This window comes from Gorilla gorilla, chromosome 10 (genome assembly GCF_029281585.2).
Source record: "Gorilla gorilla gorilla isolate KB3781 chromosome 10, NHGRI_mGorGor1-v2.1_pri, whole genome shotgun sequence".
NCBI classification, from domain to species: Eukaryota; Metazoa; Chordata; class Mammalia; order Primates; family Hominidae; genus Gorilla; species Gorilla gorilla.
In genome coordinates, this window is record NC_073234.2 from 116,395,268 (window position 1) to 116,409,256 (window position 13,989).

Here is a 13,989-nt window from a genome sequence, read left to right on the forward strand (position 1 = left end):
TTCTCAAACATGTGTCAGGATCATCTGGAGGGCTTTTAAAAACACGGATCACTGGGCGCATCCCCAGTGTGTCTGATTTGGTAGGTCTGAGGTGGGGCTCGATAATTTGCACTTCCATCAAGATCCTAAGTGATACCTGTGCTGATGTTACTGATCCTGGACCACATGTTGAGAACCATCACTATAGAGTGGAGGATAATGGAAACCAAATTACAGCCAGTGGAGGAAGGATGAGGGCTGGATGAATCAGAGGCAATGAGGGTTCACTGCTACTTTGATAAGTTTCATGTAGAGGAAGGAGAAAGAGGGGACAGGATTTAAAACAGGGGCCAAGAGGAGGAAGGCAGAGGAGACTATGACCTTGTGACCCATCACATGTTCTCCGTGTGTGCAGAGGAGAGGCTTTGAGTGAATAAGAGCTTGAGAAATAAACTCTTCTTTCTTTTATTTATTTTTTTTGAGATGGAGTCTCGCTGCGTCACCCAGGCTGGAGTGCAGAGGCGCGATCTCGGCTCACTGCAAGCTCCGCCTCCCGGGTTCACGCCATTCTCCTGCCTCAGCCTCCCGAGTAGCTGGGACTACAGGTGCCCGCCACCACGCCCAGCTAACTGTTTTTTTTTTTTTTTTTTGTATTTTTAGTAGAGGCAGGGTTTCACTGTGTTACCCAGGATGGTCTCGATCTCTTGACCTCGTGATCCTCCCGCCTCGGCCTCCCAAAGTGCTGGGATTACAGGCATGAGCCACCACGCCCGGCCAAGAAATCGTTCTGTCTAAAGCTGAAGGAATGGCTTACAAAACACTAGTCTTTGGGCTGGAAACATTGATGCTACTTCTAGCGCACACATCACAACTACAGAAGAATTTAGGCATTGGAAGGTACTGGAAGACTCTGGGCCAAGCTAAAGGAAAAAGAAATCCCAACGAAGGTAGTTGATTCAGAATGGCCTCTCAAAATAGGCTTCATTGCATACCACATAGAATTAAGTCTTTGATATCACTGGGATGTGTGACTTTCTAAAGCCCAGTGTATGGTGTACATTTAAAATCCATGTTGTCAGAAAATGTTGCATCTACCTTAACTCTTCATTTCACTTCAGAACAGACTGATTTAGATGATGGAGAGTGTCTTTGTCGTTGTAGCCAGCTCTGATATTCTAAATTGAAGGCCACATATACAACTTGCCATCTAGTAGTACATCAATAATGAAACACTGACCTCCAATATCCTAAAATTCCTGTCGTATGAAATATTGATATTTAAGTTAGCTTGGAGTTTCATTTATTTAAGTGATATTGAATTTTATTAATCCATGAAAGCATCTCTGAAACCTATTCCCTAAGAATAAATGAATTAATATCTCTAAGGTTTCTGAGCAGGCAGAGAAATAAAGCACTTCTTCATAATATCTTTATTTTAAAAAATCACTTGACTCTCATAAAGCATACTCATGTATTTCAGACATGGATTTTTGGAGTTAATGCTCTTTTTATCCATGTACTTGGTCTATTAAATGCTGCTTTCTTTCTTATCTTTGGACAGGCTTATAGCCATCATAAATTGCCTATCCAATAAAAAGGAGGAATTTATCATCTTTCGGCTGCCCTTTCTTTTTGCCTTCACAAAATATTGCAAATATAGTCTGTGGAAGGTATGATTACAAAATAACAAATCTGATTATTATGGGTGGCTTGTAGGTGGAGTCTCATTACTACTCCTTCCCTCCACCCCCCATATGCATTCTGCCTGACTTGATCCTGGGTGAGGCTTGACAGTGTGAATGCTGGACTGTATTGCATTATACATTCAATGCAGTCACAACTTATCAGATGAGCATACAGGCAAAAGGACAAAATGGCTTGTGTATTTTCATCCTCGTTTTAAAAAACTAATACATGTAAATGTTCCAAAGCCTTTGGAGTCTTCTATAAGGTATTTAGGCTATGCTCCAAATAGTACCCCTGTGACCTAAAAGAATAACATTAGCTTTCTAAGATCTCTAAATCCTATCCAGGTAGAGGCTTGTAAATCCGGAGACTTGGCTCTAAGAAAGTGAAAAACAAATCCATGCCTCCTGCTGTCTATTATCATTCCAAGAGGGTGTCATTTACTATAATGTAGAGCTGTGTGCTACTGAAAGAAAGAAAAGGAGGGAGGGAAGGAAGGAAGGGAGGGAGGGAGGAAGGAAGGGAAAAGAAAAGAAAAAAGAAAAGAAAAGAAAGCTCATCTGTAGGTTCCCTCTAGGCATATCATCGCTGATAATGTAATCTGTTAGAAACATGATGCTATTATTATAATATTCTTTACTGGGGAAAAGTAGGTGTCTTCAAAGTAGGCCTGCTTCATTTAATTCAGTCTGATTAGGTTATCATCAGTGTACATTCCCTCCTGGGTTATTAGTGGCTCAAGGGAAATGACCTTTCTTCTACTTCCTCAGGCTATGCCCACAGCATGCAGGTTGGCACTCTGTACATTGTAGGCAGTTTATAAAGGTCTCCTGACAGGTTAGCATGTTGGGAGCAAGATCCTTTGCACATATGTGGCCTTTTCCTTAATCATCACCTCTCCTAAGTTGGGTAGGATTATCTCCCCTTTAGAGCTGAGGGAACTGAGGGTCAAAGAGATCAAATAGAACCTTCCCAAGACCAAACTTGGGAAGCCATCGCAGAGCTGGCAAGTCTGTACCCATTTGCTTACACTGTATTGTCAGCTCTTCCCAGGTACCCGGAATCTCACCTATCATGAATCAGCATGAAGGAAACCTGAGCTTGCCATCAGAACAACTTTCTATAAAAATAACTCACCTTGTAGTCCAGATATTAACTTGACAAGTTAGGGCCAGAAATGCCCAAGTGTCTGATCCATTTTCCCTTTATTGATTTGCCTGTGTAGTGTGTAAGAGGGCTTTTGCTCAGTAAATAGCAAAAATGGAGCAAAGTGACAACATACCCAACCAAAATCAATGCTAAATCATTAAGCCAATGTTTTCTCTTTTCTATTCCCTATTGGTGGAGGCTTCATTAAGTAAAGTCTATACTAAAGTCCACTCCTATACTGAAGAGACAAATGGGGTGCTTTCTGGTTGGTTGGTTTCCAGACTTTAACATAGCTAAGTAAATTTCAGGGTTAACTATTTAGGGATGTTTATTAGGTGGGAACACAGACATCAATCTACTAGGGAGATTCACAGATTTTGAACTTTTATTGGGAAAAGAGCAGTCTATCTAGAAGTTCATCATTATTGTCACCATAATTTTCTTCGTCCTAGAAACTATCACTCAGTCGAGCCCTTTGTGCATCCAAGGCATTGTGTAAGCACTTGATATCCATGATCATGTTTAATCCTTACCGTTGCCTTGTTCTATGGATTCTGTTGGCTCATAGAGGTTTAATTACTTGCCCAGCAAGGTCTATAAAACTGGAATGTGAATCATCAGCTTCCAGCTGACTCCAAAGTCCATCATTGTATACTAAAGGTTATCTAACATTGTATACTAAAGGTTATCATTAATTCAAGTTTGAATTAATCACATAAGTGACATAATCAAGATATTATCACCCAAATCACCAACAACCTGTAGTATCTAAAGAATATCTGGCTGATCATCATTTTAGAGATGAGAGCACTAAGGTTAGGTGAGGATAAAGGGCTTGTCCCAGGCCACACTGATGTATGACCACAGAATCAAGAGTCCAACTTGAGTCTTATGCTTTCCAGCCTAGTGGCTTTTGCACTATGTGCTTCTGTCTTGCATGATTGAAGGGAGCCCTAAGTGAAGTCTGAGTGTGGCAAAGTTTGGAGACAGGAATGTGTTTGTGGAAGAGCAGACTAGGAGAGCACTCACTCATTATCCTGCCGCAGAGAGATAGACTCTTGTTCCCAGAGCCACCTAACTTGGAGGTGAGAACAGCATGTGGAATGGCAGCCTTAACAGTGGGAGCCTGGCTAGCTGTTGCCAGGTCTTGAGGAGAGGATCAGACCGAGGGTGTTTTAAGAGGTGTATTCATTTCCTATTGCTGTCATAACGCATTGTGACAAATTTAACAGCATAAGACAGCACAAATATATTAGCTCACAATTCTGTAAGTCAGAGGTCCAGGGAGAGGAGGCTCAACTGGTTTGTCTGTTCAGGGTTTCCCAAGGTTGCAATCAAGGTGTTGGTCACCCTGGGCTTTTATCTGGAGGCTCTGGGGAAAATCTGCTTCTGGGTTCATTTAGGTTGCTGGCACAATTCAGTTCATGTAATCATAGGACTGAGATCTCCGTTTCTTTATTGGCTGAAAGTCTTCCTCAGCTTCTAGAGGCTGCCTGCATTCCTTGCCTCCTAGCTCTTTTCATCTTCAAAGCCAGCAATGGTGGGTCAAGTGCTTCTCAAACTTTGAATCTCTCTGATTCTCCTTCTGCCACATCCCTCCTGCTAGAGAAAGTTCTGCTTTTAAAGGTCTCATGTGGTTAACTTGAGCCCATCTGAGTAATTCAGGATGCTCCCCCTATCTTAAGGTCTGTAACCTTCCTTACATCTCCAAAGTCCCTTTTGCCATGTAACATAACATATTCACAGGTTCTGGTGTGTACATCTTTGTGGGGGCAACTCTGGTAACCAGAGGAAGACACAAACTGCTGACCATGTTTGAGTGTTTGGTTTAGTCGTAGTGAGGTGCACACAGCATGCACAGCCATGTGTAATGGAACCTGGACAACATGCCTTGTCCACCTGCTTCTGCTCAGGCTCCTCAGTGAAGGCCAGTTCACAACCTCCAGCCCCCATGCCCAACCGGTGTCTCGGGGATTTTATTTATTTATTTATGACACGGAGTCTTACTCTATCGCCCAGGCTGAAGTACAATGGTGCGATCTCGGCTCACTGCAACCTCTACCTCCCAGGTTCAAGTGATTCTCCTGCCTCAACCTCCTAAGTAGCTGGGATTACAGGTACACACCACCATGCCTGGCTAATATTTGTATTTTTAGTAGAGATGGGGTTTCACCATGTTGGCCAGGCTGGTCTCACGCCTGCTTGGGAGGCCGAGGCAGGCAGATCACGGGGATTTTATTTTTAAGATGTTCTTTTGAATGTGTTTCTTCCACCACAGTTTTTTAAAAAGCCCAGTTCCTTTGCTTTCCATCACTTTTATGTTAGTCCTGTGTGGTCCTTAAGAAATTATTAATAATGCTTGCTATCTGTCTGGCAGCTTCTCCAAAGCATTTCATACTCACCATGTTTTATGAGCCCACTAACCACTCTGTAAGGTCAGTAAGATGATAATGATGATAATGATGATTATTGTTACTATTACCTCTATTTTATAACCTTGGAAAAGAAGGCTCTGAAGGGTAAATAACTTGTGGAAGGTCATACAGCTGAGGTGCAAGAGAGCCACCCCAGTTACAAATCTCAGCTTCCTTTTACCATGCCAAGCAGCATCCTCTTGCCTCCTTCTCGCTTCCTCTTTTTCACATATTTCAATTAATTAATCATTTTAATTACCCTGTTCTACTCTCTTTTCATCATCTCCACATTTCAATTAAATTGTGGTGCCACAGGCTGGCTGCTGAAAGCTGCCATTTCACTCCTATAGAGTAGTTACGCCTGATTTTTTTTTTGTACAGCTTTATTTGTTTTTATCCATGCTGAGCACTGTACCCAGCTGGATTCAATTCATGGTCATTGCACACAGAGCCCAGATTCTGTGGGAATGTGAATTTTACAAAGTGTGATCTGATTAGTCCTGCAGACTGGAGATGTGTGGGAGGTAAAAGCTCTATAATAAAAAACCTTTGGGCCAATGGCCTCTTTCTTGAATGAGTTTTAAGGCAATCAAATGAAATAAAGCCAAGAGCCATGGGGAAGGCCACCATCTTAGCTGAGGAAGTCTAATTTATGTGTCCATATAAGGACTAAATCATTGAGCATAGACTAGTGATAGATGCTGGTGAAACACAATTAACTTTGAATTAAAAAGCAAAAAACAGAAATGTTAAGCGGCAAGCTGCTTGCTCAATATTTTTATTTTTGGAAAAAAGAGAAAAACAGTAATAATAGCCAGCATTTCCTGTATACCAGACAGTTCTAAAGACTTTATATATGTATTAATAAGTTCATCATCACAACTCTATGAATTGGGTATCATTATCATACCCATTTTATAGATAAGGAAACTGAGGCTCAGCAAAGTTAAATCACTTGCCCAAGGTTTTGCTGTTACTATTAACAGAGCCAGGATTTGAATCTAGGCATTCCAGCCCCATAGTTCATGTTGTCAACCACTGTGTCATGCTGCTTCTCTAAAGCCCATCATCTCACTATATTTTAAGTATATTTCTTTTGGGGCGGAGGGTTCTCTTGGGGAGGAGGGTCCTAGAGCCACTGTGAGATTCTTTTCAGTTTGACCCTTTGGGAGTTCTGAAGAAGGACAGCCACCACCAAGCAGAGTTGGGATCATGGTGAGGCTGGAACAATGCTGAGAATAAAGGAGATAGTGAAAGAGAAGTTTACCATTATTTTTTAGTTTGGAATTGATTGGTTATATAAATAATGTTATCTTCAGCTGAGAGTTTCACTGTGATGGTTAATTTTATATGTTCAACCTGGCTGGGATAAAGGATGCCCAGATAGCTGGTAAAACATTATTTTGGGGTGCATCTGTGATAATGTTTCCAGAAGAGATTAGCATTCAAATCAGTAGACTTAGTAAAGAAGCTGATCCTCCCCAGTGCAGGTGGGTGCCATCCAACCCATTGAGTGGAACTAGAAGATGGAGGAATAGTGAATTTGCTGCTGCTTGAGCTGGGACATCTCTCTTCTTCTGCCCTTAGACATCAGTGCTCCTGGTTCTCTGGCCTTCAGACTTGGACCAGGATTTGCACGGTTAGCTCATAAGATTCTGGAGGGCAAGAAGTCCCACAATCTGCAGTTTTTAAGAAGGAGGCCTAGGAAACCTGATGGTGTAAGTCCCATTTCCAGTCTAAAGGCCTGAGAACTAGGAAGGCCAATGTCCAAGGGCAGGAGAAGATGGATGTTCCATCTCAAGCAGACAGCAAATTCACCCTGCCTCCACTTTTTTGTCCTATTCAGGTCCTCAATGGATTAGATGGTGCCCACCTGTGTTGGTGAGGGCCAACTTCTTTACTAAGTCTACAAACTCAAACACTGATCTCTTCAGGAAACAACCTCACAGACACACCCCAAAATAATGTTTACCAGCTATCTGGACATCCCTTAACTTAGCCAAGTTGACACAGTAAATTAGCCATAACATTCACTGAAAAGAATACTTTGCCATGTAAATATATTATTTTAATTAGGAAAAAATAAAGCATGACCAAATTCCACGTGTTTTCAGTTAATAAATTTAGAAGGTATTTTTTCCAGTAGTATAGACACTTGAGGTAGTGCTATCATTTTAAAGTTTGGTGTGGTTTTTGCGCCTTCTGGTGTTTTTCTGTGAACAGTGACTGGGAACTGTTCACTTAGAAGCCAGATGTTTTCATCAGCAGAAGTCAGTGGAACCGAGGGACCAGGGAGATAGCCAGAGAGAAAACTATAGCTGAAAACCACTGTTAGGATACTGTTGTTTTCATTGACTTGGCTTCATTAGAGTGACAAATGTGTGTCACGACGCACCATGAGAACCATGGAGCCAGCTTAAAAAGAGATCAGTGAAAGCCAAAAATCCGGCTGCCTGCTGAGAGGCTGCTCAGGGGAGGTGGGAGAGGCAGGAAACAAATCATGGTATGGAGCTCTCTGTGCACAACTCCCAGGATGTGCTGCCAGCACCCCCTCCCCAAAGTTAATTACAGCTAGAGCTCTTCTCTGACCTCAGATGTTTTCCAAACACAAAATGAATTTTTTAGAACCTACAGAATGTAAGTTAAGGTCTCTGCTGCTAGCTTAAGGGACTGTTGGAATCCTTTTCAGAGCTTTCCAGCCTTGTTAGGACTGTTTGGTCATTTATTATTGTCATGTGGGTGGACATCTAACTCACAGCTGCCATTTCACAAACAGTAATAATATTGAGACCACTTGGTGAAATCAAAACAACACTAGAGTTCTGGCTGTCTTCTTTCCATCTATAAAACAAGGATATCCTGAGTGCAGTGAGAGGGCCTGGAATGTGTGGTATGATAGTTGTGGCTCTGCGGAGACCTTCCTCCTGTGTTTCAGGGCATTGCTGACATGCTGTACCCTTTGGTCTTGCCTTCCATGTACCACAGGATCGATAAACAAATAAGCAGGTTTCGGAGATGGTTACCTAAGAAGCCAATGAGGCTGGACAAGGAGACACTGCCAGACCTGGAGGAGAATGACTGCTACACTGCCCCTTTCAGCCAGCAAAGGATCCATCAGTGAGTGTTCCATGTTAAAGCCCCGTCTCACTAAGGATGTGCAGCTGTGGTAGAGCCTCACCCTGCACGCCTTTGATTCCTGGGCATGAGGAAGGAACAGCATAGTGCCCTTCTCCCCTAAAAGTCTTGTGAGTGTTCATATCCCTTTTATTTCAGTCAGGGGAAGATAACTGCTGTAACCAACAATCCCTGCAACTCAGTGGCTTAAGATGATACAATGCTTGCTCATGTGTGTGTTGGGTAAATGATCTTCTCCACAGAAAGGCAGTGACCCAGGCTCTGTCATTCTCATTGCTCTGCCAACTCCCTGTGCACGGAGCCCCCTGCAGGCTCATCTGCATCTAGCCAGCAGACAGGAGGAGTGGCCTACACCTTTTCCCATTGAAAAGAGGGTTTTTTGTTTTCTGGTTTTTGTTTTATCTTGGTTCACTTCTCAGTTCCCCTTTCTTCAGCAATTCACTGGGTTGCCTTAGGAAAAGCTCCATCACCCGGCAGCCCACTTGCTGACTCATCCGTCTGTCTCAGAATGGTTATTTGTCACTTTTGACATGTGGGGAGGAAACACAAGTTGGCTAAGTCACTGAGCCTGTGAGGAACTGCAAAAATGAAAGAGAATTTACTCTGAAGCTTCTGAGATGACAAGAAATGATGGCTGGATGCAGGGCAGGGCAGGCAGGAGGACAGAAAAGCCTGCCGCGTGCTGGAGACTGTAAACAATAGGAGAAACACAGCCTCTCAGTGGAGGCAGAGATCAGGTCAGCCCCACCTCCCTTGCAACAAGATCAGGAATTCCAGGCCCTCTTGCTCCAGCAGTAGTGACAGCCTCCATAAAAATGACTTACCTGGAGGGAAGAAAGGGGTGATGGATTAAAAAAAAAAAAAAGGTTGCTGATTTTGTGAGAAAGTAAACCAGGCTGAGTGCTGTGGCTCACATCTGTAATACCTGCACTTTGGGAGGCAGAGGCAGGCAGATCACGAGGTCAAGAGTTTGAGACCAGCCTGGCCAACATGGTGAAACCCCATCTCTACTAAAAATACAAAAATTAGCTGGGCATGGTGTTGCACACCTGTAATCCCAGCTACTCAGGAGGCTGAGGCAGGAGAATCACTTGAACCTGGGAGGCGGAGGTTGCAGTGAGCCAAGATTGTGCCATTGCACTCCAGCCTGGGTGACAGAGTGAGACTCGTCTCAGAAAAAAAAAAAAAAAGAAAGAAACACAAAAAACAAAGGTAAGCCAAATGGCAGTTTTCAAGAAGTTGCAGGGAGTGCCAGGTGGGGACATATTTCAGCAACAGAAAAACGATTAAAGTCTGTGGAGCTCTGCAGGGCATAGGGGAAAGGAAAAATCAAAGAATAGATGTTCTGAATCAAAAATGTGTAATAGTAAGAGCAGTCTAATGCAGGGGAAGCAACTCTGTACACCTCTGAAATAGCCGAGCTGATCCCCACAGGTCAGATTGAAGCCAACCCAGCTGCAGTATGTGAACATTTGAAAGGGTCATTGAAGCAAACATGAAATTCGCAGACTGGCCTCAAAATCTTAGTTTGATCCTCAAGAGAAAGTGGGAACTGGAAGGGACATAATGTTAATTCAGAGATCAGGGTGTTTTCTTAAGAGAAAAAGACAGAAAAAAGCTGATACGTTCCCATTCTTAATTTAAACCCCTACCATGTCTCTCTTGTTCATCTTGGAAGTTTTTTAGACAACGAGTTGTTTCCCTAATTCTTCTGGAATGATGTCTGGTTTACAGGCAGGTTTTCCCTGTGCTTCTACCTGTTTATGATAGAGTTCCTAGCACAGTGCAGAAAGGTATCACAAATTTTGGATGATGGATGGATGGATACATTGATAGGTTGCTGGGTGGGTGGGTGGGTGGATGGATGGATGGATGGATGGATGGATGGATGGATGGATACATGGATAGGTCACTGGATGGATGGATAGATGGATGGATGGATGGATGGATGGATGGATGGATGGATGGATACATGGATAAGTCACTGGATGGATGAGTGGATACATGGATACATCACCAGATGGATGGATGGATGGATAGATGGATGGATATACGGATGGATGGGTGGATGGATGGATGGATGGATGGATAGATGGATGGATAGTGTATATGGATAGGTCACTGAATGGGTGGTTGGGTATATACATGGATAGGTCACCAGATGGATGGGTGGATGGGTGGATGGATGGATGGATGGATGGATGGATGGATGGACAGATGGATGAATAGATACATGGATGGGTATAGGAGTGGTTGTGTAGGTGTATAAATGAATAGAGGAATAAATGAAGTAAGTGGTATGCACTCTGGGATTTTATTTCACTTCAAAGGGAGGATATATGAGATATAGGTAAATGGAAGAAAAAAATGATGAATGAATATGTGGATAGATGGATGGATAAATTAGTGAAGTATGTGATGTGTGCTCTGGTATTTTGTTTCACTTCAAAGGGTTATAGGTGTATGGAAGAGGAGGGTTTCCCACCTCCTCTCTTCATGCTGTATATATTCTACAGTGTTCTTGCTTTAGAGCAATACTTCTCAGCGTGATTCTTAAAGTCAGAAGCCCTTGGATACCCAATAGAATTTCTAGGGACTAGAACTGAGAATCATATTTTTGGAAGTATTTAAAAATATATAATAAATGAGGGATGATTAGATTAGGGATATTCAGACAACTCTCTCACATATTTGAGAAGCCCTTTTGACATGCTTTGATATTAATTTGTCAAATAATTGATTTATTCAATAGTCACTAATTTAGTGTTCACTTCTTGCCAGGCACTGTCTGGGTACAGAGGATATAAAGATAAACAATACTCAGTCTGGACCCTGGTGTAGTAAAGATGCAGACTATTTTAAATAATTGTAAACAGTATGATGGGTGTGACTTCAGAGGGGGAATACTCAATTCTCCAGATTTGGAGGGAGGTTGGTAAGTGATGAGGATTGATCACAAGAGAATGCTTGATATGGGTCTTGAAGGATAAGACTTGCCCAAGTGGATAAGGGGCGAAAGGCATCCCAAGAGGAGACAGTAACGTGTGTATAAATGAACGAAGGCGTGAAATAGGATGGAGTGTTTTGAGGAACCACAAGTAGCCTTCTCTGAGTAAGAGCATAGGTTTGTGAGGAGGACCTAGTGTTGTTTGAAAAAAGAGAGTGATCAATGGAAGATGAGATATCAAGACAGGAGAACCAAGGAAGAAAAAGCAGAGGACAGCTGGAATGAAGCAAACCAAAGAACCAGACCTCAGTGGGACCAAGAGAATAGAGGCAGTTTTATCGTGTAAATAAGAGGTGAAAAATTAAATAAGTGTCTTGAATATTATGAGTGGTGAGGATTTATTTCTCTTTGAAAATTGCCATGTCACATAGATAGCATCCCTCTGATGGGTGTGTAAAAGTATGACTTGAAGAATGCTGGCTGTCAAATTGGAAACAATTGTTGGGTACAATCAGAAAAGAATTCCCTAAGGATGTTTTGAGAGTGACATTAATGGATTTAAATTAATCAGAAGTAGCTGGTTAATAAGCTCTGGGAATTATAGCATGATATTCCTGGCTTTCCAAATATAGTCCAAAATCCCATGTGACTTCTTAGTTTTCCAGAATGTTTCATATTGTGTTTTTCTTGGAATACAAGCTAATAATAGAAATGTAAGTGTGTTTGTTAGGGGGTGAGGTGGGAGGAGGGCATGAAAATAGTAAAAAAAAAAAAAAAAGAGAGAGAGAGAAAAACATTGAAAGTTTAATAAGTGTTTCATCAGAGACATTTCCCACTGAAAAACCTTTCAAGATTTTCCAACCTCCACCCCCAATTCTGGCTGAGATGTACTCGTCTATGTTTTAGTAATATTTTTCTTTTCCTTAACCAATATTACCACCCATTTTAATTACTTTCTCCAAGACTAGAGACTCCTTGAAAGACTATGCCTTTCTCACTGATTTTTGAATCCCATAGTAAGTGCTTAATAATGATTTTTTAAATGAAAAAATAAATGAATAGATAGAAACAAAAGTAGGAGAATCATATAAGTAAAGAATAAAGGTGATGTGAAGTCAGCTGACTGCACACTCATCTCAAACCAAATCCAAGATACCTTCTTTTCAAATGTAGCCTACCTCCATTGTTCCCTGTCTCAGTAAACAGCACTAATATTTGTCCAGTTGATGAAACTGGAGTCTGGAAGCTATTCTAGACACCTGTCTTATCTCTGCTTCTTACAAATTATACATCTCCACGGATTGATGATTTTACATCCTAAATATCTTTATACTTCAGACTTTGTCACTGTATTTCACTTGAAATTCAGAAATAATATAACAGGTCTCCCAGATTTTACTCTTGTCGCCACCAATCCATTCTCTCAGGTGCATACTGCATGGTGTCTTCAAAATGTGCATCTAATCATGTCACTTCATTCTCTTTAAAAACTTTAGACACCAAAATTATTACTATGACTTACAAGCTCTTAAATGCCTACCTGCACTGCCATCCCCTCTCCAGCCTCATCTGCCTTTCTTGCCTTCCACCCTTCATTTGTTATGATCCAAACACATGCAGCCTCTCCTCTCTCAGCTCTTTGGATATACTCTGCCCCAGGACATTTGCATACGTTGTTTCCTCTCCTGGAATTCTCTTCCGATTCTTTCCTTCTTCACGTAGTATGCTGTCATTCATCCTCCAGAACTCAGCTCCAAAGACTCCTGCTATGGAAGCCTCCCCTGACCCTCTCCTTCCCCACCAGTCCTTCCAAAGACTGGGTCTCTGTTCTATACTGTTGTAGTTAATGTTTCCTAGATAACATTTTTTTAACAATTGAAATGCTATAATTATTTGAGTAGCATATGATTAATGCCTGTCTCTCTAGGTAAATGGTATACTCTGTGGAGCCATAGGCCATATCTGTTTTTGCCCATGATTGTATCTCCAATACCTAACACAATACCTAGCATAAAATTGGCACACAATGCTGGTCTTCGAAATGAAGGAGTGAGGATTGAAGTCAGAAAGACAGCACAGAATAATCTAATTGTAAACCTTTCTTCTTTAACTGCACTGTACAAAAATATTAAAGTTGAGAATCAATTAAAAAACAAATACCTGCCAGTCACAGTGTCTCACCCCTGTAATCCCAGCACTTTGGGAGGCTGAGGTGGGAGGATCACTTGAGCTCAGGAATTCAAGACCAGCCTAGGCAACAGAGTGACACCCATCTTTACAAAAATTTAAAACTAGCAGGGCGTGGTGGTGCACGCCTGTAGTCCCAGCTACTTGGGAGGTTGAGCTGGGAGGATCATTTGAGCCCAGGAGGTTGAGGCTGCAGTGAGTTATGATTGTGCCACCATACTCCAGCCTGGGCAACAGAACGAGACCCTGTCTCTCAAAACAAACAAACAAGCAAACAAACAGATAGCCTAGCATTCCATTTGAAAATATATCTGTATTTAAGGAGGAAGAAAGCAAACCTGTGGGTGTACAAGTCAACATACAAATGCTACTTGGTCACTTTATATGAGCTTACCAAGGTGGGCCTACAGGTAGAAAAATTCTTATTGTATGCCAGACACTATTTAAGAACTTTAATACAATAGTTTGAGGGCTGAGGTATTATTATTATCA

General features: G+C 41.9%; 1 protein-coding gene and 1 long non-coding RNA gene across 7 annotated transcripts in view; one reads left to right on the forward strand and one right to left on the reverse strand.

The window, feature by feature from the left end:
• LOC109029254 (uncharacterized) overlaps positions 1 to 3,979 on the reverse strand; it is a 33,269-nt gene extending 29,290 nt beyond the window's left edge. The window contains exon 1 of the long non-coding RNA XR_002008330.2: positions 3,844 to 3,979. This is a non-coding gene — a long non-coding RNA (uncharacterized lncRNA). The remainder of the gene's footprint in view (positions 1 to 3,843) is intronic.
• Positions 1 to 13,989, forward strand: part of ANO4 (anoctamin 4) — a 417,441-nt gene that overhangs the window by 262,184 nt on the left and 141,268 nt on the right. For all 6 annotated transcript variants that reach the window (XM_055358773.1, XM_055358771.1, XM_055358774.1 and 3 more), the window contains one exon: positions 8,214 to 8,345. In XM_055358773.1, coding sequence (XP_055214748.1) covers positions 8,214 to 8,345 — 132 coding nt within the window. The remainder of the gene's footprint in view (positions 1 to 8,213; positions 8,346 to 13,989) is intronic.